The 21,590-nt window shown below is 46.5% G+C and overlaps 2 protein-coding genes across 2 annotated transcripts in view; one reads left to right on the top strand and one right to left on the bottom strand.

Moving 5' to 3' along the window:
• Positions 1–362: 362 nt before the first annotated feature.
• LOC308377221 (periphilin-1) lies at positions 363–4,820 on the top strand (the record flags this gene model as incomplete). The annotated part of the gene is made up of 3 exons (XM_080853805.1): positions 363–404; positions 813–920; positions 4,489–4,820. 3 exons carry the CDS (start codon positions 363–365, stop codon positions 4,714–4,716), a joined length of 378 nt encoding a protein of 125 aa, XP_080709931.1. The 3' UTR covers positions 4,717–4,820.
• A 3,458-nt stretch (positions 4,821–8,278) lies between these two features.
• prickle2a (prickle homolog 2a) overlaps positions 8,279–21,590 on the bottom strand; it is a gene marked incomplete at its 3' end in the record, with an annotated part of 40,665 nt that continues 27,353 nt past the window's right edge. Inside the window, exons 3-8 of the mRNA XM_080853971.1 lie at positions 16,636–16,749; positions 15,533–15,670; positions 14,822–15,025; positions 12,018–12,204; positions 9,751–10,737; positions 8,279–9,294 (exon numbers count right to left, since the gene is read on the bottom strand). Of these exons, the coding sequence (XP_080710097.1) occupies positions 8,279–9,294; positions 9,751–10,737; positions 12,018–12,204; positions 14,822–15,025; positions 15,533–15,670; positions 16,636–16,749 (2,646 nt within the window). The remainder of the gene's footprint in view (positions 9,295–9,750; positions 10,738–12,017; positions 12,205–14,821; positions 15,026–15,532; positions 15,671–16,635; positions 16,750–21,590) is intronic.

The following is a 21,590-nucleotide window of genomic DNA, read 5'->3' as shown; positions in this document are numbered from 1 at the left end:
CTATTTAACTCTTAACAAATGAGTTGCTGCTCAGGTGCCAAACTAGCCTAACTATTTGCACCTGAGCTTGCAATCAGTGGTCGCCGACCTCACTAGGCCCCAGAGCACCTCCCCTGGGTCCTAGAGCCTGCCCTGTATAGTCCTGGTCACCCATGTTAACCTAAGTGGGAGCCTAAGAGCAGCTTGGGCTACCACAACACACACACACACACACACACACACACACACACACACACACACACACACACACACACACACACACACACACACACTCACACACTCACACACTCACACACACACTCAAAGGGAATCAGGAGAGAATCGAAACAAAATGAGACTCTGTAAGAGGAAATGCTGACAAAATGATGGGAAAAGGGGGCACAGATCGAGCGCAACCCAATTACGTAAAGATGGAATTCTGAGCTCTGATACTCGTAACAGGCACACAAATTCGATTAGGATCCACAAATAATCCTGTCGTAGATGAATAACGACAGAGGAACTCCAGAGCATTTTCCCACTCGAATTGAATGGCAGGACCAGAGCACCTTTTTTCTCTGTCTTTCTCTTTTTCTTTTTCTCTCTGTGTTCAGTTCCTACTCCTGTGTCTAAGATTATTAGCGTCATGTGAGGGAACACAACATGCCAGTCAAAATGATACAGTAAGGAAAACTTCTTTATAATTGCCAGACGTGACCTGAAGGCCCACTGCATCTCATCATCATGAGAGCGCACAGGCTGACCCAGGACCTGTGCAGCCTGCAGCACAGTCTGTCGCTGACCAGTGGGAATCATTTCTCCCTCTCTTCCAGGTGTCTCATGAAGACGATGTCACCAAGGCCAGGGATGTGCCATCAGCCGTGACCAGGGCCGCGGCCAGAAGCAGAGCCATCCAGACGAAGAGACGTGAGATCGAAGAGGTGAGCTAGACACCAAAAGTCCGCTAGCTGTCTACCTCCGTCAGAGTGACGCAGTGACTGACACAACCTCCTCCCACTCGTTCACTTAGCCTAGGAAGAGGCCACTCCACTACCAAGTAGTATTCAACACTCGAGAGGCCACTACTAAACTACCTAAACAGGTCCCTGAACCACATTAGCTTCATATAAGAGGTATTAGACATGTAGCCAGTTTATAGGCAACTATATGACCAAAACTGGAGCCTGACATTTTATCTGCAGTAGCCTTAAGTCCTATTTACTAAACACTTAGTTAATGAGAAAATCAGTACAGTGTACTTCTTAAATCTATGTTGTTAATAGAGGCATATACAGTAATGTGGAACATGTATTAAAGCCATTGATGATGAAATGATGTAAGTACCCTGTAGGTTTCTTAAAATAAAGTGTGACCACAGTGTTAGCACTTCGTGCTATCTCTCTCTCCAGACATCACCATAGTAGGAGTCCACCACCTTCTTTGTCAGTGTGTGATGTACACACAAAATAATTGGCAGGCAGCGATGGCCATCACCATGGAATTTTTCTGAATGTTTAATCGCCAATCATGCAATGTGGAAAGCAAGGTGTTCCAGAAGAGTGTAGTGCAACGCAAATGTATTCCATTTTATTTTGTATTATTTATTTCCACCTCTGACCTCATGATAAAAGCACTAAGAGGCTTTAGTAATAGCTCTGTGTGAAAGAATAGACCATATAGACTCCCATGAAGCAGCGGGTGACACAGAGACTGTGTGTCAATACAGCTAGAGTATGTGTGTGTGTGGACGTTTTTAACATCCGGTGTACATGTGAGAGGTAGAGAGAGAAACAGTATGAGTTTTGTAGTATGTATGTGCCTGTGTGTGTGTGTGTGTATCTGTGTGTGTGTGAGTGTGTGAGCGTGTGAGTGTGTGTGTATGTGTGTGTGTGTGTGTGTGTTTGCTGTACTGTGCCTTTGTGAGTGTGTGTGTGTGTGTGTGTGTGTGTGTGTGTGTGTTTGTGTGTGTGTTTGCTGTACTGTGTGCCTTTGTGAGTGTGTGTGTGTGTGTGTGTGTGTGTGTGTGTGTGTGTGTTTGCTGTACTGTGCCTTTGTGAGTGTGTGTGTGTGTTTGTGTGTGTGTGTTTGTGTGTGTGTTTGCTGTACTGTGCCTTTGTGAGAGTGTGTGTGTGTGTGTGTGTGTGTGAGAGAGTGTGTGAGTGTGTGTTTGCTGAACTGTGCCTTTGTGAGTGTTTGTGTGAGCACTAGAGTCTATATTAAAGCTCAGCACATGAGGAGTGACTCAGTGGGCAGGAGTAGAATCATCCTTCTCAGTTTCTCCCCGTCCCTTCATCTCCATGGTTACCACTGGCAAGTAGGGTAGGTGCTGTTTAGAGGGGGTTTGGTAACAGGTAGCTGAAGCGCTTAGTTTTGTTTATTTATGTACGTACATAACATACTTATACATAGGCACACACACACACACACACACACACACACACACACACACACATCTGTTGTTTTTGTGTATAGGCTACAATATGTATTCTGAATACATATATTCAGAGAGAGAATATACATGTTCACACACACTCACACACACACACACACACACACACACACACACACACACACACACACACACACACACACACGGGAGGAATGCCAGTAGGCTGATCAAAACATAGCATCAGGGACAGTACATGGTCACGGTTTGTTAACAGCCTTTTATTGATTGGCAGCAGCTTCTCTCATTCATTGACACCTATTATGCAACCTGCTATATAACACATTTACATAACACTAAACAGACTCAAAATGGAGGTCAAAACAAACAGATGTAGGCTTATTTGAGCAAATGCCTTTTTTGTGTGGCCTATAAATGTGCCTTGGAAAGGTCATGGATTAATCCTGTTGAATAAGTTATAGGGTGTGTATGTACGTCAGCAGCAGGGTATGTATGTATGTGTGTGTGTGTGTGTGTGTGTGTGTGTGTGTGTGTGTGTGTGTGTTTTGTGTATGTGTTTTGCAGGCATGCTCAATACAGCAGCAGAGAGTGTGTTTCCATCTGCATGTGATAGGGTGTGTGTGTGTGTGTGTGTGTGTGTGTGTGTGTATGTATGTATGTATGTATGTGAGTGTGGTAGTGTGTGTGGCCACTAATTCACTCTAATAGCACACACATGACTGGAACACATCAGGCATGTCTCCCTCCTTCATCTGTTTCTCTTTCTCCTCATCTCTCCTTCACACACCATCTCTTTCTCTCTCTCTTTTTCTTTCTCTCCCTCTCTCTCTAGATTCTTTCTCAGAGTGATGAGTCCCTGCATTCCTCAGAGCTAATCAAATGAAGGAGAGGAGAGAGATATCTTTAGCATGGCTGCGCCTGCGTTCTTTGCGAGCGATGTGCACCATCTTGTGAGAGTTTCCAGTAGGAAGGTGACAGATGGCTTTCTCCCCAGACGGGACATGGCAAAGGACAAGTTGAGAATTTGAAGAGAGGATCTTTTAGTCCAGTAGCTTTCCATATGGGAAGCCAGTGTCATCATCGGGTTCTGTAGATATGTGTAGTGGCCATGCTAAATTGAATCCTGTACAGACACACAGTCCTACTTCACGACACAAACTATATACACACACATTCTCTTATGCCCTACAGGGCTGGTGGAAGGAGCTGATACAGCATAGCTTTGTGATAGATCGTGAGAAGAAATACATGAATATTGATAGCAGTGAGCAATGTTGTAGAATGTAGTCAGTTGCTTTCTCAGTCCAAGGGATTTACTGAAAAGTAATTATGTAAAATATGTTCTTTGTATACATTTAGTAAGCAAAAAAATGCAACAATTGTCATTTCCATATCAACCTGTTGTTTATTTCTCAGTTGAATTGGTAACTGGTACCTGCTGTATCCTTACGTGTGCAGCTGACAGTCCCTCAGTAGGGGTGGGGCTATGCCTTTAATTGCAGTGATGGGGAGCCTGTGTTGGAGTTGATGATGGTGTAGACTATGAGCCATCGATAGAGTTGTTGCAGCAGAAGTTGTTCCTTTTGAATGGATGAATTAGTACGGTGTTGGGGTACTTCTGAAAGGGTTTTTGCTTTTCTCAGACCTGATCAGCCTAGAGGGAGGTGGGTTAGCATGGCTGCACAGCAAGTGGGTGTTAATGCTCATTTTTCTCTTTTGCTTAAAGCCAGCTAATCACCTGTGGCCACACCAGAAGAATGGACTCACATGCCATTGCATTTACACACACACACCTTAGTTATATTCTCATTTGAGAATATCTTGAATTTAACGAGCTGGGAGAGTAGCTTGATACACACTTTCTATATAATATATGTGTGTGTATGTGTGTGTGTGTGTGTATGTCTGGTCATCTTTATGTTTCGTCTTATATTGTATGTATTGGTACATATGTGGGCAGGAAAAATCACCTTGTCATGACTTTTCCCAAAGGATTTTGATGTTGTTTTGCTGCTTGTGGATCCAAATGAAAGCATTTTTTTAAATGTGTGTGTGTGTGTGTGTGTGTGTGTGTGTGTGTGTGTGTGTGTGTGTGTGTGCAGGTGTACCGCCAGGACTGCGACACGTTTGGTGTGGTGGTGAAGATGCTGATCGCCAAGGACCCGTCTCTGGAGCGGCCCATCCAGTCCTCGCTGCATGAGAACCTGCGGGAGGTTGGCCTGCGCTGCGTGGAGGCCATGCAGGACTTCATCAAGGAGTATGACGCCCGCCAGGTCTCGCCCATGCCAACCCCGCCCCCCCCACCACAGGAGGGGTCCCTGCTTCGCTGACATCCACGGAGGAGCCAGAGGGGACCCATAATGTCACTAGTCTCAGAGCAGCTCGGCATTGGGGGGGGGGGGAACTCCCAGCTACCCTCTTGAAGGAGGCAGCTTGTGGGTGTGTATGTCTACATATGTGTGTGTGTATGTCTGTGTCTCCTGTCATGAACCACATGGTTCATTTCTAAAGACCAGTTGCCTCTTGAACATAGCCCTGCTTTTTCTCAGACATGTTAGCCTTCAAAACCAACACTTAATGCACAAACACATTCATGCACAATGTGTATCAATACCGTATCAAGATAAAGACCTCTATGAGTGGAAACAAGGTGCTCTTACATATGATTTTTGGCATTTTCTACAGCGTTGAGTGTGCTCTGTAATAGTTTCATGGATCAGTGTGTGTATCAAGGGCGTTTCTAGGGACTCTAGGGGCCCCCTAACCTCGGACAGGACGCCTCATACAGAATAATTTAAGAAGATATTTTGGAAGGCAGCTTTCATTTTCATATTGGGATAATTGATGCATATCTGTGAGGACACCTGCTTACTGGGATGCATTGTGAAACCTAAGCAAATGTTCAGAGAAAAGAGCATGGTTGTATCTGACATGCTAGCTTTGGTTTGGAGAGAACAATGCCAGCACAGTTCACATCTACCGTCTTTAACTAGTTATTAATCCACAATCATGACTACATCCTAATTAAGGTTGAAGCTTTGTACACTGTCAGACCACAACAAGCTAATTTCAAACAAAGTAAACCTTTGCCGCTTCCGTGTTAAAACTGTTTATGAAAAACTGTATAAGCTACTAAGAGTGTAGGGAATGACAGAAGCAGCTAGAACGTTAATGCAAACACCTCATAAAACAGCTAGCTACATACTGTAGTGCTGCATTACAGAGTTGGACCTACCTGATAGATAGCTGTTAGAATTAACCCATTTATCTGCAGGGGAAAATCAAACCATTGATAATCCTACTTCATTCAACATAGCCTAAGAGATTCTCTCTAGCCAATTTCCTACCCCCTCCTTTCCTGTGTTTTCATTTCTAGTAGCGGGCTTACGGCAGGTAGTTGTGCTTCATGGTGTTGCTACACTGTAGCCTAATTACTAAGTTATTAGCTAGTTAATGGTGTAGGTGGTTTGTCAACATGTCAATATCGCAGTCTGCTAAATGACATCACAGATTTCAAGGAGGTTTTTTATGGTTGTTGACCAAAGATTGGATATGTTTTCTATGACATGACGTCAGAATATTTTATATTATGGATGTGTGTGTGACATTTTACATTTAATCAGTCCTTCCAGAGTTTTGAGGTCTTTTAACACAATCTTGCAAACAGAAATTCACGCAAGGATTTTTTTCCGCAGTTGCAATTGTGAGTTGCAATTTTCTCTTATTATAATAAGTTGATGTATTGTATTTAATTAAAAATCCCTGCAATTTATTTTGAATTCCTGCAGCAAATTCAGTTTCTTTTGGCAACTTTGGCACAACAGCCACAACAAACCCTGGCAAGGTCCTGGTGGAATCACAATGTTTATGATTTCCCGCAGGACATGGAAAAAACCTCAAAATCACTGCAGTTTTTAGTTGCAATTGTTTTTAACTCAACAAACCTTCGCAAGATCCTGGAGGGACGAATGTTTGTGTCATGCCACTCAGTGCAACTGCTGCTGCCATTACTACTGTATGATGTTCTGTGAATTTAGAAATATTAAAACTTACTTGAAATAACATCCATTCTTTGTATTTTATGTTCTTCATAGAAAATGAAATATTAGTGGATATGGATCTTTTTCTATATATATATATAGAAAAAAAAATCCATATCCACTAATACTTAATTTTATATATATAAAATGTAATACAATTTCCAGAATACACTTCTATTTTCATAAGATGTTTCCACCATTTTTGCCACGCTCCGATGACTATATACAGTCTTGTGTACTGTTGAGTGATATTTATGTACAGAGCATAACGAGGGACTGTTTGCTGCAACGCTGAAATGCCAAAGCTAATCACAGGATTGGAGAGAAACGTAGGTAGCCATTTTAGGGGTTTATTATAATAATCCTTTAATTCCAATACGAGACGAAAACAGCAAGGGCACGTGCAGGCAGCTCTGTTTCTACATCCTATAATACAAATAATGCATCTGAAGATACAAAATATATAAATATTTAGGACCATATTTACAATACATTTACAGTACTACACCCATAACTTAGAGAACATGATTTCACTGTACACTGTAAGTTTTCAAGAATTCAAAAGAATGACAAGCGCTCTGAGGAAGGGAGAGGTGAAAGGAGTATTGCATGAAACACTGGACGATACCGAACAATGCTGTTGTGGGAAAGGCCTGAGATAGAGAGAGACGGAAACTAAAAAGATAGAGAAGAAGGGATCATAGTAGCTATTCTTTTGATGCAGAAATGGCAGAAGCTGAGGAGGGTGGAGAGGGAGGGGGAAGGCAAGGTAGAGGGGTCTATTTATAGTAGGGCAGGGAGAGATTTCACATAGACATCTACTGGCTCTGTCTCTCCATACCGTCCAGCCAATCGTTCTCCTCCTGCTGTGTATGTGCCGGGGAGATTTACAGCGAGAGCCTCCAGCACTGCCCATCTCTGCTGCCAGCAGATCAGATCTCAAGGAGCCACCGTGTGATCAGGCCTTCCTCGCAAATCCAGGACCAAAACCACACCACCTGGGTCTGGATGGTTTCTGCACCTGGGGCTGGTTGAAGTCAGCTGAAACAGGTGTCATTGCTGCCTGCAAATCCTGGTGTTGTCACAGTAACAAAGTCCATTTCCACTCCACCTTTTAGTTTCTACTGAAGGGCCGCAGTCTAACCATCACATAGATCACCAGAGAACATTCTTATTGCACAGCTTTTTTCAACAACATTTGGGTTCTCAGGAATACAATATTTAAATAGTTAATAGTTAATACTCTTTATATCATTTCTGTAGCATCTCTAGTCATCTCAGTTCAGTCTCTGTAAACGGTTAATGACAGTTTATAACATGTTATCAGGCTCATACGTAGAGAATAGAGTGTTATGAGCAAGTTAGATCCATATTGAGTGTGTGTAGCCTTCCTATGGTCCACTGAAGATTTTAAATACGATGTCCAGAAACATCAGGTAACACTGTGATTTGAAAGACTAGTTACATCCACTTGAATTCCAGGCAATGTTCTGTTCAGTTGAGCACACAAGAAATCTCTCATCCATGTATAACCTGTCCCCTGACACACACACACACACACACACACACACACACACACACACACACACACACACACACACTGAATCACACACATTCAGTGCATGAACTCATAGGCTAATTTGTACACACATACTGTACATGGTACATCTGTACCCACACAAATTCACACAAGTGCTTCCTCCCACATGTTACAAATATACCATCGCCTCCACGCACACACGATACATACAGATACACACTCACACACACTCACACACACTCACACACACACTCACACACACTCACACACACTCACACACACACACACACACACACGCGATCACACACGGCCCTACGAGATGCTGCAGTTCTTGCTCTTTCTGCGCCGGCGCGTGTGCAGCTGCCCTCGGCCTCCCAGAGCCGTAGGGCTGTACCTGTGCCTTAGCTCTTCGTTGTCTAGGTAACGCAGCTGCACTGGACGAGGGATGGGCTCCCCCAGGAAGTAGCCCTCGTCAGCGGACTCCTCCGTGGAAGAGGAACAGGTGGAGCAGAAGTGCTCTTCATCGCCCTCCTCTTCCCCTTCTCCGTAGCCGTTGAGGTAGGGTCCTCCGCGCCCATGAGCCCCCGACCCGCCACCAGGGTTCTGCAGGGTCATTTCCGAGGTCGTTCGCGGGCACGGCCTGGGGTAGAACTGCTGCCGGTACCCTCCCAGGTTCCCCCCGCTGAAGAGCTCACGGGACGCCCGGGACAGGGGGAAGCGCTCGTGGAAGTCTTCACGGAAGAATTGCGGCTGGCCCGGGTCACCGTGGTAACCGCCACTTCCACCACTGCCACCGGTGCCGTTGCCCGGTCCTTGGGCGGCCAGGTGGAGGGCGTTGTCGGAACGGGAGCGCCGCGACTGGCGTTGGCCATGGTGATGGTGGTGCCCATGGTGGCCGTGCTGGCCGTGGTGGTGGTGGTGGTGGTGGCGGCCCCCGGTGCGGTGGCGGTGGCGAGTCCCTCGTGGCTCCTGCTCGTTGGGCCTCCGGGGCCGCGGCGGGGCCCTCTGCTCCATCACTGGGGTAACATGCATGTTCCCCATGCTGCCGGCCAGACCAGCGCGACCTTTGCCCTTCTCCTGGAAGCCCAGGCCACGCGGTGGATCCCAGTACTGCATGGGCGGGTACTTAAGAGGAACGGGTACACCCAGGTCAAAGAAGGGACGCGGAGCAGAGGTCAAGGACTCTGTGCTGCGGAACTGCATGGATGAGTTAAGGGTCCCCATGTTGCTCTTCTCTGACACGTTCATGCCCGAGTCTTTGCTGAGGTCTGGCATTGAGAAGCGAGACAGGTGCTCCTGGCGCTTGGTGGTGCCGTCCAAGGAGTTGCCTGTTAAAAAATGACAAACCATCCACACCCATTATTCTTTCACTGCAGATGTGATAACCGTCATAATTCACCCTCTTAGGAGGACCTCTGAGTGGCACTTGAGAAGCGTGAATGTCAGTAACAATCTGGATGGAATTTAACTGATAAGGAGTGGCAGAGGGAGATAGGAGCCATTAATGGCTTTTGTGTCACATCTAATCAATTATTAGTGAGACTGAATTGCTTCTTGTGTACTTGTGTGCGTGCTTGTCTGTGTGTGTGTGTGTGTGTATGTAAGCTTAAGTATAATAAGTGCATACCTGTGACATAACACATTAGTTGTGTGCATGTGTGTGGCAAATCCAAACCGTGTGTGTTGTGTGTGTGTGTGTGTGTGTGTGTGTGTGTGTGTGTGTGTGTGTGTGTGTGTGTGTGTGTGTGTGTGTGTGTGTGTGTGTATACAGCTTTGGTCTGTACCTGTGGCATAGGACAGTGAGAGGGAGTCTGTGGAGCCGTGTGGCGTCTGTTCAGGTGGGGTCATCATCTCATTGATGGGCGTGCGGCTGCGCAGCAGTGGGGGCCGGACCTCACGAGGGAAGCCATGCACACTCACGCTGCGCTTGTCCAAGAAGCCCCCGCTGACGCCCCCGCCGACGCCACCACCAGCGCGGCTGGACGCCTCGTTAAAGCTCATCTGCGTCTTCAGCTTTGGTGTGCGGAACTCTGTGTCCTGGCTGTGGTGCATCCAGTTCTCATTGAAGGAGTGGCCCCGCAGCGCTGCCATCACGGGGGGCTTCTTGGGGTTCCCAGGCCCCACCGGGGGCTCTTTGGGCCAGGGCTCGGGGTGAGCTGGCACCGGGCCTGGCTGACTCTGGCTGGAGACGTATGGCGGCCGTGGGTTGCACTGGCCCAGCAGCTGGTGCTGGTGCTGGTGTTGGTGCTGGTGCGGGTTGGGCGGTGCCGGGGACGGGTCCCTCTGGGGCGTCTCGTACTGGTAGGATGGCTCGTCTCGGCTCATCCACACCTGCTCGCGGTTCAGACTTGGGGTGCGACTAGGGGTGCGACTCGGGGTCCGGCTAGGTGTGCGACTCTGGGTTGGGCTTGCCACGCTCAGCAGGTCCATCTGCACCGACAGTGGGTCCATGTCGGCCGACAGGCGGTCTGGGTTGCTAGCGGCTGACAACTGCCGGCCCTCGGGCTTGGCCTTGGCCTTGGCCCCTCCGTGGCGGCCGATGCGGGCGCTGCGGCGTGACTGGCGGGACCGGGCGCTCTGGAAGGCCGAGTCAGACGAGTCGGACTCATCGGGCTCCTCGCCCGTGCTGCAGGAACGCGAGCAGAAGATCTGGCCCTGCTTGGGCAGGAAGGGGCGGCCCAGGAGAGACTGCTTGCAGCGGGCACAGCAGAAACACTCCTCGGTGGCATGCCAGTGCTGCCCATCATACGTCATCTGGCCCTGGTCAATACCTACAGAGTCAGGCACACAGAACGACCGTGAGTAAGTGCAAACAATGTACTTTCAGACAAAAAAAAAACATTTACATTCCACTTCTGCACTAAGGAGTCTGAAAAACTTTGTGTGGTATGTGGATATCCACTATTTCAGTTCACTATATATTCTGATTTATTCTGATTTATTTGAAAAGAATGGAACTGTTTTCAGCTGAATGCCAGCTCATTGTTTTTTAACAGACCCAATCTCACCAGTGTATTGATGTGTTGGCTACATTATCAGGTAAAATATTAAATTTGTCTCAGTTCAGGAGCCTCCTTTGCAAACAAATGGAAAACTAACCAAATGGAATGAGTTGTTTCTGACTCAATCAATTCTTCTATTAAAATGAGTTCCCCTGTGACTTTACAGACAGCCCAGTACCACAACACCACAACGCACCAGTGCCACAGAGAAAGCTCAGTACAGCACTTCACTGTGCGTGATGCTTGTGCTTTAACACAGTCATGTCGTTGCCTGTTCAAACTCCATCATACTGTGTTTACCACAACGGAGGCCCTCAGAAGCACAGGGAGCTAATCATCTTTTACTGGCTCCATCTGCATCCACTGCCTCTCATTTAGAGCCGTCCTGCTCGCCCTCACCGCACTGACTAAAAAATAATTACCGTATCTGTAACAACCCTACACACACACACACACACACACACACACACACACACACACACACACACACACACACAAACAGCTGTGCTTCCCAGCCCTTCGATCTACAGAAAATTGCATTTTTAATAAACGTTTAACCATGGTGATTTACGAAAATGAGTTTCCTCCTGTGTTGTGAGACTGCCTCATTAGAAAATCCTGTCTTACTTCTGGAATTGTCTATAAACATTCCCAGTCTTCTATCAACAGCATGAAGGTCCTTAATTAGAACCCACTTACACAAGCACTGATTGGGGAGGGGGGGAGCACCAGAGTAAACAAATGAACAGAGGAGAAAAACATAAATAAACAATCAAATACCAAGAATCAATTCTAAAACCTAAAAAAAGTAAATTACATGGACTGGAAAAGACTCACACTAAAACAAATGTAAAGTGTATAGACAGAGAAAGGACAGTAAACCACAAGCACAAACTAAGGGGGGGGACAAGGGACTAAAAGGGAAAAGAAACAGACCATGTTGATCAGGCAGGAAGGAGACATGGGGAGACAGAGTGAGAGTGAGACAGCCAGAGAGTGGCAGAGGGACAGACAGAGGGAGAGAAACAGTGACCCTCGTTGACTCGTACCTATGTGTTCTCCGCAGGCGTCGCAGTACTCGGCGTAGAGCGACTGGAAGCAGTTGCAGCAGTGGGGCCGTCCGTCCTTCATGATGTAGCGCTGGCCCCCCAGCGGGGCGGCGCACTCGTAGCAGCAGAAGTGCTTCATGTGCCAGTGCCTTCCCTCCGCCTCCGTACATTCATCCGAGAAGATGATCTACACACACACACACACACACACACACACACACACACACACACACACACAGAATGAATCTACTGCAGAGAACATGCAGTCTCGGCACAGAGATATACACAGACTGAATATACCACAGATATCCAGAGATGAATCTGCGCCTTTTATGTGCCTGTAATCAAGTTGGTGTTGGACAAAATTGAATTGAGGACACACACAAAGAAAGGGAGCTCACACTCAAAGAGGGTGAAAAATACTAAACCAGCCAAGATGTCCACTGGGGAAATGTATTGTCTGACAGACTTCAAATGTGTTATATTTACAGTGTAGTGCAGATGTTTCAGATGAAACCAATCAAAAACCTTGAAATCACAAAGAAGAAAAAAGAACTAACACAGAGAGATATTAAACAGGGACAAATCACTGGTGCATGGTTCTTGGGTGTGGCATCTAGTCCATGGGTTGGGCAAAGTCCTACTGTATGTCATTATGAAAATTGTGTAGATGCACAGTTAAATTGAGACATTAGTGGACAAAGTACTACAAATTTGCAAGGGAAATCTCGATGTGCCTGGACAAAGAAATAACAGGAAACAAGTTAAATCCATATTCCATTCAGTCCATTAGGAGATAATGTCTGCATCTAGAAGATCCACCGTGCCTCACTTTGAGGAAGTCTCTCCTCCAAATCCCAGCCTCTGTGGCTGGGTTAAAGGCGGTCAATACCAACCGCCTGTAGTTCTCCCACTGTGTGTGGGCTATGGAAGCATGTCTGGCAATGGGTGACTCTATATCCCTCCTGCGGATGGTGCCTCAGTGTTCATTGATCTGAATTTGTAATTGTCTATTTGTTTTGCCAGTGTATTGTAGACCGCATGTACACACAAGTATTACAAAGGTTTATATTCTTTTTTTCTGAGGCAGTCCATCTAAATGTGCTAGGGGTGAAGCAGGATGTTCTGCTGCGTTGAAGGGAAAGGATCCCTTTGCATTGTCTAATCTGTCTCATGGTGTCCTCGAGGAAATGAAGAGTATCAGCACGCACCAACGCATCCCTGATGTTCCTGGCCCTGGAGTGGGTGAATACTGGAAGATATCTGAACAAGGTACAGCATACTGGACCTGCATGAAGCATGTCCCCATGTTCCCTGTGATGATCTGTTTTATCTGGTGGCTCAGAGGTGTTGAGGTGGTACAACATATCCCGGAATGATCCTTTTTTTCGTTTTTTATTGTCCCTTGAGTCTGAGTATGGACTGAATTAATTTTCTGGAGGACCCGGTCCAGTGGCTTTCTTTTATAACCCCCTGTCCAAGATCTGCCCGTACATTTTGTCTGACTGAATTCTGACATCCTCATCCTCCCTGCCTATCCTCCTCGCCCCCAGGGACTGACTGTGTGGAGTGGTATAGAGGCTACAAGCATGCAATATCCTGTTTTTGGCAGTAGGGTTTAACAAATAATAATGTGCGTATGGAATCATTATCATATATGACCCATGTGTCTAAAAAGCTGACTTTTCAGGGATCACATTCTATTTTGATCTATATTGTTTTGTTTAAACTGTTTAACAAGGACTGAAGTGATGGTCTGGGGCTCTAACAGACAGTCATCACTGTGCTGCTTGTTGAACAGGATATGGTCAGAAAAGGGGTTATTACGTAGAATATACTGTATGTACCTTTCTTCCATCATGCCTAGAAACTGATTGGCAAAATCAGGCGCCAAGGCTGCACCCATCGCAACTCCCATGTTCTGTAAGTAAAAGTCACGTCCAAATAGGAAATAAGCTTTACTCAATACCATGTCAGTCATATCCAAAATGAACTGTGCGGGAGAGGACAAGTCTCTGCGTTTTTAGGGTAATGTTTCAGTGCCATCAGGCCAACGTTTTGGGGAATGTTTGCGAGAGTAAAAAAAACCTGTGGTTGCTGGTATTCTATCACTCCCAGTCACAGTGAGTTGAGAGAGCTGGTTGATAAAGTCACTTGTGTCTCTGTTGTATGAAGGGAGCTCATCCCCCATCTGATGTGATGGCCAATGTATTTGGAGAGGGGCTCTGTTACAGAGTTGTTGCTAGACACTACTGGAGGCCCAGGGGCAACACTAGAAAATTGCACTTAATATGTAAACTACTGGAAAAGTCGGCTGTTTGTTCATGAGAAACAAAGCCTTCTCTCTTTGTTTGTGATATACCCAGCAGTGAATGCAGAATTCAAGTTCACAAATGCATACATTTCTCTTTTAAACCTGTTTGTAGGATCATTGGGAAGCTTGTTGTATGCAGTGTCGGCCACTAATTGTCTTTAAATAAAATGTTCACAGTCAACTCTATTCATGCTAGAGCTAGACCCTCACATTTGTCAGAACCCTTAAAGATAATCTCTGAGTCGTCGTTGGATAATTTATTAACGGCGGACCTTTGTTTTTTCTGCAGCTGAAGTGCTGCCTAGTGATGCTGTTCTGTGTTTGAAACATAACCTTAATGTCTCCCGTGTGTCTCTCTGCAATATGTGTCTATGGTGAAAGTCTTCACTCACACACACACTCCTGCCAGACCCAAACTGAGTGATTGAACCCCAGCTGGGGTAGATGTGTCAAGAGGTCAGGGGTCAGGGGCAGGGGTCATGACACTGACCTCGTCGCAGGCGGAGCAGCGGGGCTTGAGCCTCTCGGCGTGGTGGCGGCCGCACAAGATCTTGCCATCCTGGTGGAAGTAGATGAGGTCCACCAGCAGCTCGTCACACACCGAACACACAAAGCAGTGAGGGTGCCAGCACATTCCATGGCCCACCCGCGCCGCACACACCGCAATGTCCCCGCCATTGATCTGTCCTCGGCACTGAGTCACAGCGGGCCAGACACGGAGAGGGACAGAGATCAAGCAGAAGAGAAATTGCTTCTATGAATACCCAATTCATCACTCACAAATGGTAAGGTCATAATATTCTCTCGTTATTACAAACGATATCCTTGTAGTATTTAATTTGTTCGCTGCTATGCCAGTCTCTCAGGTGAAACTTAAATCATATTACATTTTATGAACTGATTAAAGAATGAAAGGTAATACTGTGCTGCTTTTTATTTCTCTGTCCTGTTAATATAATGTGAATTTAACTGGCAGGTGGCCAGGTGTTGGGTAAGCCCTTAGAAATACTGGTTATATGCCCTGGTAGTATACATACATAAATCTATGGTATGTAAATAAATGTAGTCTTTGATCAAGACAACATTACTGTCAGTGCTGGTTTAGTGGAGTATGCATGCCTGTGGGCTCAACTGATGGTGTCCAGGTCAGGTGGCTGTGGTTAGGTGTTCTCTGAGGCGGTAGCCGTGTGTGTAACCGTACCTGCTCACAGGCGGCCCCGGTGACGGTCAGGGGGAGGGGTCGGACGCTGCCACGGCCCAGATTGTCCCGTTTGCGCTGATTGCTGAAGATCTTCAGCTCCCTCTTCTCCTCCTCATCCAGGGTGTTACAGTAACGGACCTGCAAACCACCAGCATCGTCAGCATCATGCACCACTTTCTCATGGCTATACGCCTAAGTTCCAGTAATCCATCATCACATCTCCACATCTTCATCCTGGTCATGAGCATCTTCACCATCTACAGTTTCATTTCAGTACATTTACAGTTCCACATTTCAAGCGCAAATTACATTTCTATCAGTACGTGGGCTGCCTGCATATCAAACTCACGACCTTGGTGTTCTTGTCCTGCAGGAAGACAATGTACTGTATCATAATCTGCTCCTTCCTCCACTCCCTCTTCATCATCATCCGTTTACTCAGACTCAAGTGAGCAAACCCGTTCAGCATAATGTGCTATCCATTTTGTCTTGACTGTTTGGAGTTCAGGTTTATGGTTTATTACACTTGGGATGTATATCATCACATTTGCTTTAAATACTTATGGTCAGTGTTTAAACAACCATGCCCTTGACTATCTCTATCATTATCACCATCATATGTTTCATCAACATCCTTATTCCCAAACCACCAAATACCTCCAAGCACATCTTGGTGACTGAAACGATATTAATGGACTTTTCAGCGTGAAAATAGACTTTGTGGTCCCAGGTAGACTTGGCACAAGGCCGCCCATTCCTTCAAGAGGGCCCTTGACTCCAATTTCAATTTAAAGCCGCAAATAAGCAAATTCACACTGCCTCTACTCGTCTCTGAAAGGTCGAGTCCATTCCAATCCCGTGGCTCTCCACGCCTCAGTACCCGAAACACACTCTGAATAAAGTGTGTGTGCTTGTGTGTGGGGTGGAGGGGGGGGGGCTATTGTTAAACTGTCTCTCTCCTTTCCACTCTCTCTGTTACTGCCGCGGTAACAGGTCCGATTGGTGGCAGCCGCACCCATCACAGCTTGGGTGGCACAGAGCACAGTGGTGGTTGTGAGGTGGTTTATAAATAAAGATGGAGGCAGAGGCGGTGGCTGGCTGACCTCGTTGTCGTGAGGTGGGAGCTGATGCAGAAGCTGCTTGATGCGATGCTTCTCCCCGATGCTGTTCACGTACGGCACCTTGTCCTCCGGCAGGAAGCTGTAGTACTGATGTACCTGATGTACCAAGGAGAAAGCACACACACACACACACACAAACACACACACACACACACACACACACACACACACACACACATACAAACACACACAACAAGTCATTAAGCCTTAAATAGTTATCAAAAGGTTTGTAACAGGTTAGTGATTAACTGAAGGGAGTAATTCTGTTAAATGTGTTACATGTGTTTAAAACCCTTGTTACATCAGACCACTAGAACCATTATTTTATCTGGGATGTCTCCTATCTGAGACAATTTATTGTTCTGGTTCAGATTCTTTCAACTGTTTCAACAAATAAACAACTACACACACACACAGAAACAAACTCACACCCCCTTCTCGCCTCCTATCTGACAGTTTGAGCACACACTTCAAATACATTAAGTCCTTAAACTGCTGCAGGAACACAGCTGTCACCCTCCTAGATGCCAACTCTGATCTTGAAGTGTTCTATGACAAATCACTAGAACGTCCTCTTTCCCAATTCCCACCTCACCCGCCTTCGAAGCCCCTTTTGTTTGGTTGCAGGAATATAAATGACTATGAATGCCTCCGTCTCTGTGCTCATCATTGGCAGCAGCCTCTCTGTAGGTTGTCATTCTGAAGGCCTGTACTTGCTCACTGTCTGAATGCACTGGTCACACAGAGGACACTCACAGACTTTTCAGAGAAAAGAATTAAATGTTTCCACTTCAGAATTGCATTATGTATATGTGTGTGTGTCCTTGCAAATGTGTGTATATGTGCGTAAGTGAGTGTTTATGTGTGTTTATGTATGTTTGTGTTTGTTTGTGTGTGTGTGTGTGTGTGTGTGTGTGTGTGTGTGTGTGTGTGTGTGTGTGTGTGTGTATGAAAGAACAGCACCACAAAAGCAAAATGAAAAATGTGGAAAATGAGGGCAAAAGAGGGGGCACTGAGTGAGCAAGAGATGAAGCGAAGGTTCTGTGGAACAAAGGAGCACGAGCGCAGAGGAAAAAGAGACACGGTGAAAGTAGAGTAAATATCTCTGACGCATCAGGACAGGCGGTGAGAGCCGCCCCTTGCATGTGTACCAGCCCTCCCATTTCAGCAGGCCTCTCTCTTATCTTCTCCTCTCGCTCTTTCTCTGCAGCCTGACTTGACCTGACCACCCGTTATTCTCCCCCCAGCCTCCCAAAGGTTTTGAAAGAAAGACCGCTCGAAGCATTCATCTCCAACCTTCGCTCAGGCCTTCGCATCGCATGTTTAGACCAGCACGTGTTTGTTCAGCTCGTGTCCTGCCCCCCCCCCCCCCTTTCCCCCCAGTCTTTCTTTTCTTCCTTCACTCTGTCTTTCTTTCTTGTCTTTTACTTCACTCCAGAGAGCAATGCACGGAAGTCAAATGCACACGAGACAAATCGTGTCGGCCTTGGGGAAGTCATTTCTAAAGGAAGATATCTTTGCTGCCATCACAGGCCAGGAGAATGTCATCTCGGGAGGTGAGGAGCTCTCAAGGTAGCTGCTCAGGGGAGCTTTTGGGGGATTGATTGGGGACTGGGGAGGAGAGTTAGGGGAGAGGAGAAAAGAGGTCCTGGCAGTTTAAAAGTAGATTCCTCGGGCTGATTACTGTCTGACCTTCAAGCGGGCGCCGTGGGCTGGGCAGACCTGCACGTCTCCTGCGGGGGATGAGTCTCCATCCTTCTTCAGCTGTCTCTACTCTACTTATACGGCCACCCCATATCCAACCATTACTTCTCCTCGACGTCTCCATCGATTTCCCGCCTCTCTCCTTCTCTTTCCTCTCTCTCTTTCTCCATCTCCTTCTCCTCCCAGTCCGTCCCTCCATCTCTCCCCTTCTCCCTCCATCTCTGCCTCGCTTGAGTCTGTCTTCCTCTCCTATGCAGGGGTGTGGGCCTCCTTCTTATAATATTCATTTCTACTTTCTCTTCCTCTTCCTCTCCCTCACATCCCCCTGTTCTTCACATCCTTCTCCAAGATCAGTTCCCTCTCTCCTCTCTCTCTACCTTCTGTCCATCTCTGTATGCTGGATGATCAATAGCAAATAGAAGGCCAAGTGACAGAGCTGTTGTGACAACCTGATGACTTGTGGCAGCGTGTTGTCAATATCTTTCATCTGTGACACACACACAAACACACACATACACACACACACACACACACACACACACACACTCACACACGCACACAAACACACAAGGAATCTATATTTCGATTGGAAGCAATGAAAGACCTGTGGTTTAGAAAATGGCCTTGGGCATCAGAGACTTCAGAGATGCTTTGAGCGAATAATCTAGGGGAGCAGCGATTCTTTGAAATCACCCCTGAAAAAGCCCTGCAGTAGAATCCCATTTGAAATCATCACACTCTGCATCCAGTCTGATCAACACATCTAATCACACTGAGCTGTGAGTGCAACCCGTCGGGAGATTCACGGCACAACTTCCTAATTGGAAATGTCCACATCCCCCATGCCGTAAGGTGTCCCCCATGTTGAGACATTAAAGTAGTTTTGTTATCGCACATACAGCACAACAGCACAAAACCTCTGTTTGGTAGAAAAAAAGAGGACCTGATCAGGCTGAAATTAGAAAAAGTCCAACTCTTAGTATAGCCACTAAGTTATAATTTTCTGTAATCTCTGAAATGAGACATTTTTTGACCCATAGAATAGAATTTGAGACTGTCCAGGGTGTTAATATGAGGAATTCTATGCAGGCAAGGTTTATGTGTTGATGAAGATTATGATGTTCTCCTAACGGAGGAAGAACCTTCCGTACACCCCACCAGGGAAAAAGTTTGCGTTAGCATAATATAATGATGGCGTGGCATTGCCCAGTGGCCCAGGCTGAGCGTCTGAGTGTGATGGGATAAGGGGGGTTTAAGGGGACGACTGAGGCGTGCTGGGGAGGGCTGCCTGGGTGAGGGCCACAGAGCTGCCGGAGGAAGAGTCCGGAAAATCACTGTTATCAAGCATGCCAGCGGACCATTAAAGCCCCAGCAGCCACAAAGGAGACGTTTCCACTGCAGTGCAAATCAGCACTGGCACATCAACAAAGACCTACATGCATACACGCTCAGGCACGCAAACACACACACACACACACACACACACACACACACACATGCGTGTAAGTGCACAAACAACTTGAAAATAATTACAAGCATACACAAATGACACAGGCCCTCATCCCAAAACATGCTGACATAAAAATAACCAAATCCAAACGTGCTTACCAAAATAGACTTGTTTACTCACTCAAACACACACACACACACACACACACACACACACACACACAAGCACACGCACGCACGCACGCACGCACACACACACACACACACACACACACACACACTGCAAGCAGGTGCACTGATTTGGAACGTAATTGTTTGAGGTAAAATAGGGATCTGCATTTTCCTGTGTGCAGTGGATCTGCAATGCCACTTCAGAAGCAGAAGCCTCTCTGACTCATTCCCAGCACAGCGGCAGGAGCAGCACACACACACACACACACACACACACACACACACACACACACACACACACACACACACACACAAAGTCATACAGCAACTGTGATCGCCACAGAAACAATTCTCTTCTTCAGCCACAGTCTGTGCCTGTGTGTTTAGATCTGTGTATGTGTATGTGTGTGTATGTGTGAATGCTTAGATATGTATGCAGTGGAGTTGTGAAATGTCTGTTTGAGTGTAGGTATGTACATTTATGACTGTGTTTCTTTGGTCAATTATTTGGTCATACGCAAACTGTCTGTGTGTGTGTGTGTGTGTGTGTGTGTGTGTGTGTGTGTGTGTGTGTGTGTGTGTGTGCTGCTCCTGCCGCTGTGCTGGGAATGAGTGTGTGTCAGCGTGTGTATGTGTTGATGAGTTGACTGTACGTCTGAGCATGTACTTGGATAGGGACATGTATTGCTTGTCTGATTGTCTGTGTATGCATGTGCATGATACACGTGTGGCACTCTCTCTGCCCTTGTACATTTACATGTGTGTGTGTGTGTGTGTGTGTGTGTGTGTGTGTGTGTGTGTGTGTGTGTGTGTGTGTGTGTGTGTGTGTGTGTGTGTGTGTGTGTGTTTGTGTGTTTGTGTGTTTTTGTGTTTTTGTGCGTGTGTGTGCGCGCGCACGTGCATGTTTCTAAGGCTAATCTGAGCGTGTTCCTGGCACTGTGTCTGGTGAGCACTGACAGTATCCCGGCAACAGCCTATTGTTTACTGGGAGATGTATGCACAGGGATCAGGTAATTGGCTGGGCTGGATGAGCCTGGAGCTGACGACTGTGACACTGCCAAGTGGAGACACCTCAAGAGATACAGACCTAATCAGAGAGACAGAGAGAGATGGAGAGAGAGAGAGAGAGAGAGAGAGAGAGAGAGAGAGAGAGAGAGAGAGAGAGAGATAGAGAGAAGGAAAACAGGTAGAGGCAGGGACAAAAAGGCAGATGGAGAGACTTGGTTGAAGAAAAAAATGAGAGAAAGAGAGGGAGCAGGTTGCAGTCAGAGAAAGAGAAGGAGAAGGAGAAGAAGAGGAAAGGACGGAGCAAGACAGAGGCTGAGGAGGCCTGGGAACTGACTTCATTTTAATTGATTCGCATCTCTTTAGAAATGCACTTAGATTAATCACTTTACTTACGAGAAGGGGGAGGTCAGTGTGAATGGTGATGGGACATGATTGTCTGTGTGTGTGTGTGTTTGTGTGTGTGACTGTGTGTGTCTGTGTGTCTTTAAGCCATTATCCATGTACGTGTGCGAGAGTCACTGCATGCGTCAGTGTGAGCAAGTCCCCTAGAAGTGGCACTTAACTTTGTCACAGATAGTCAGTTTAAAATGAGAAGAACAAGAAGG

Source organism: Sprattus sprattus, assembly GCF_963457725.1.
Source record: "Sprattus sprattus genome assembly, chromosome: 16".
Classification (NCBI taxonomy): domain Eukaryota; kingdom Metazoa; phylum Chordata; class Actinopteri; order Clupeiformes; family Clupeidae; genus Sprattus; species Sprattus sprattus.
The sequence above is the reverse complement of the archived record's forward strand: the minus strand, read 5'-3'. Positions and strand labels throughout refer to the sequence as shown.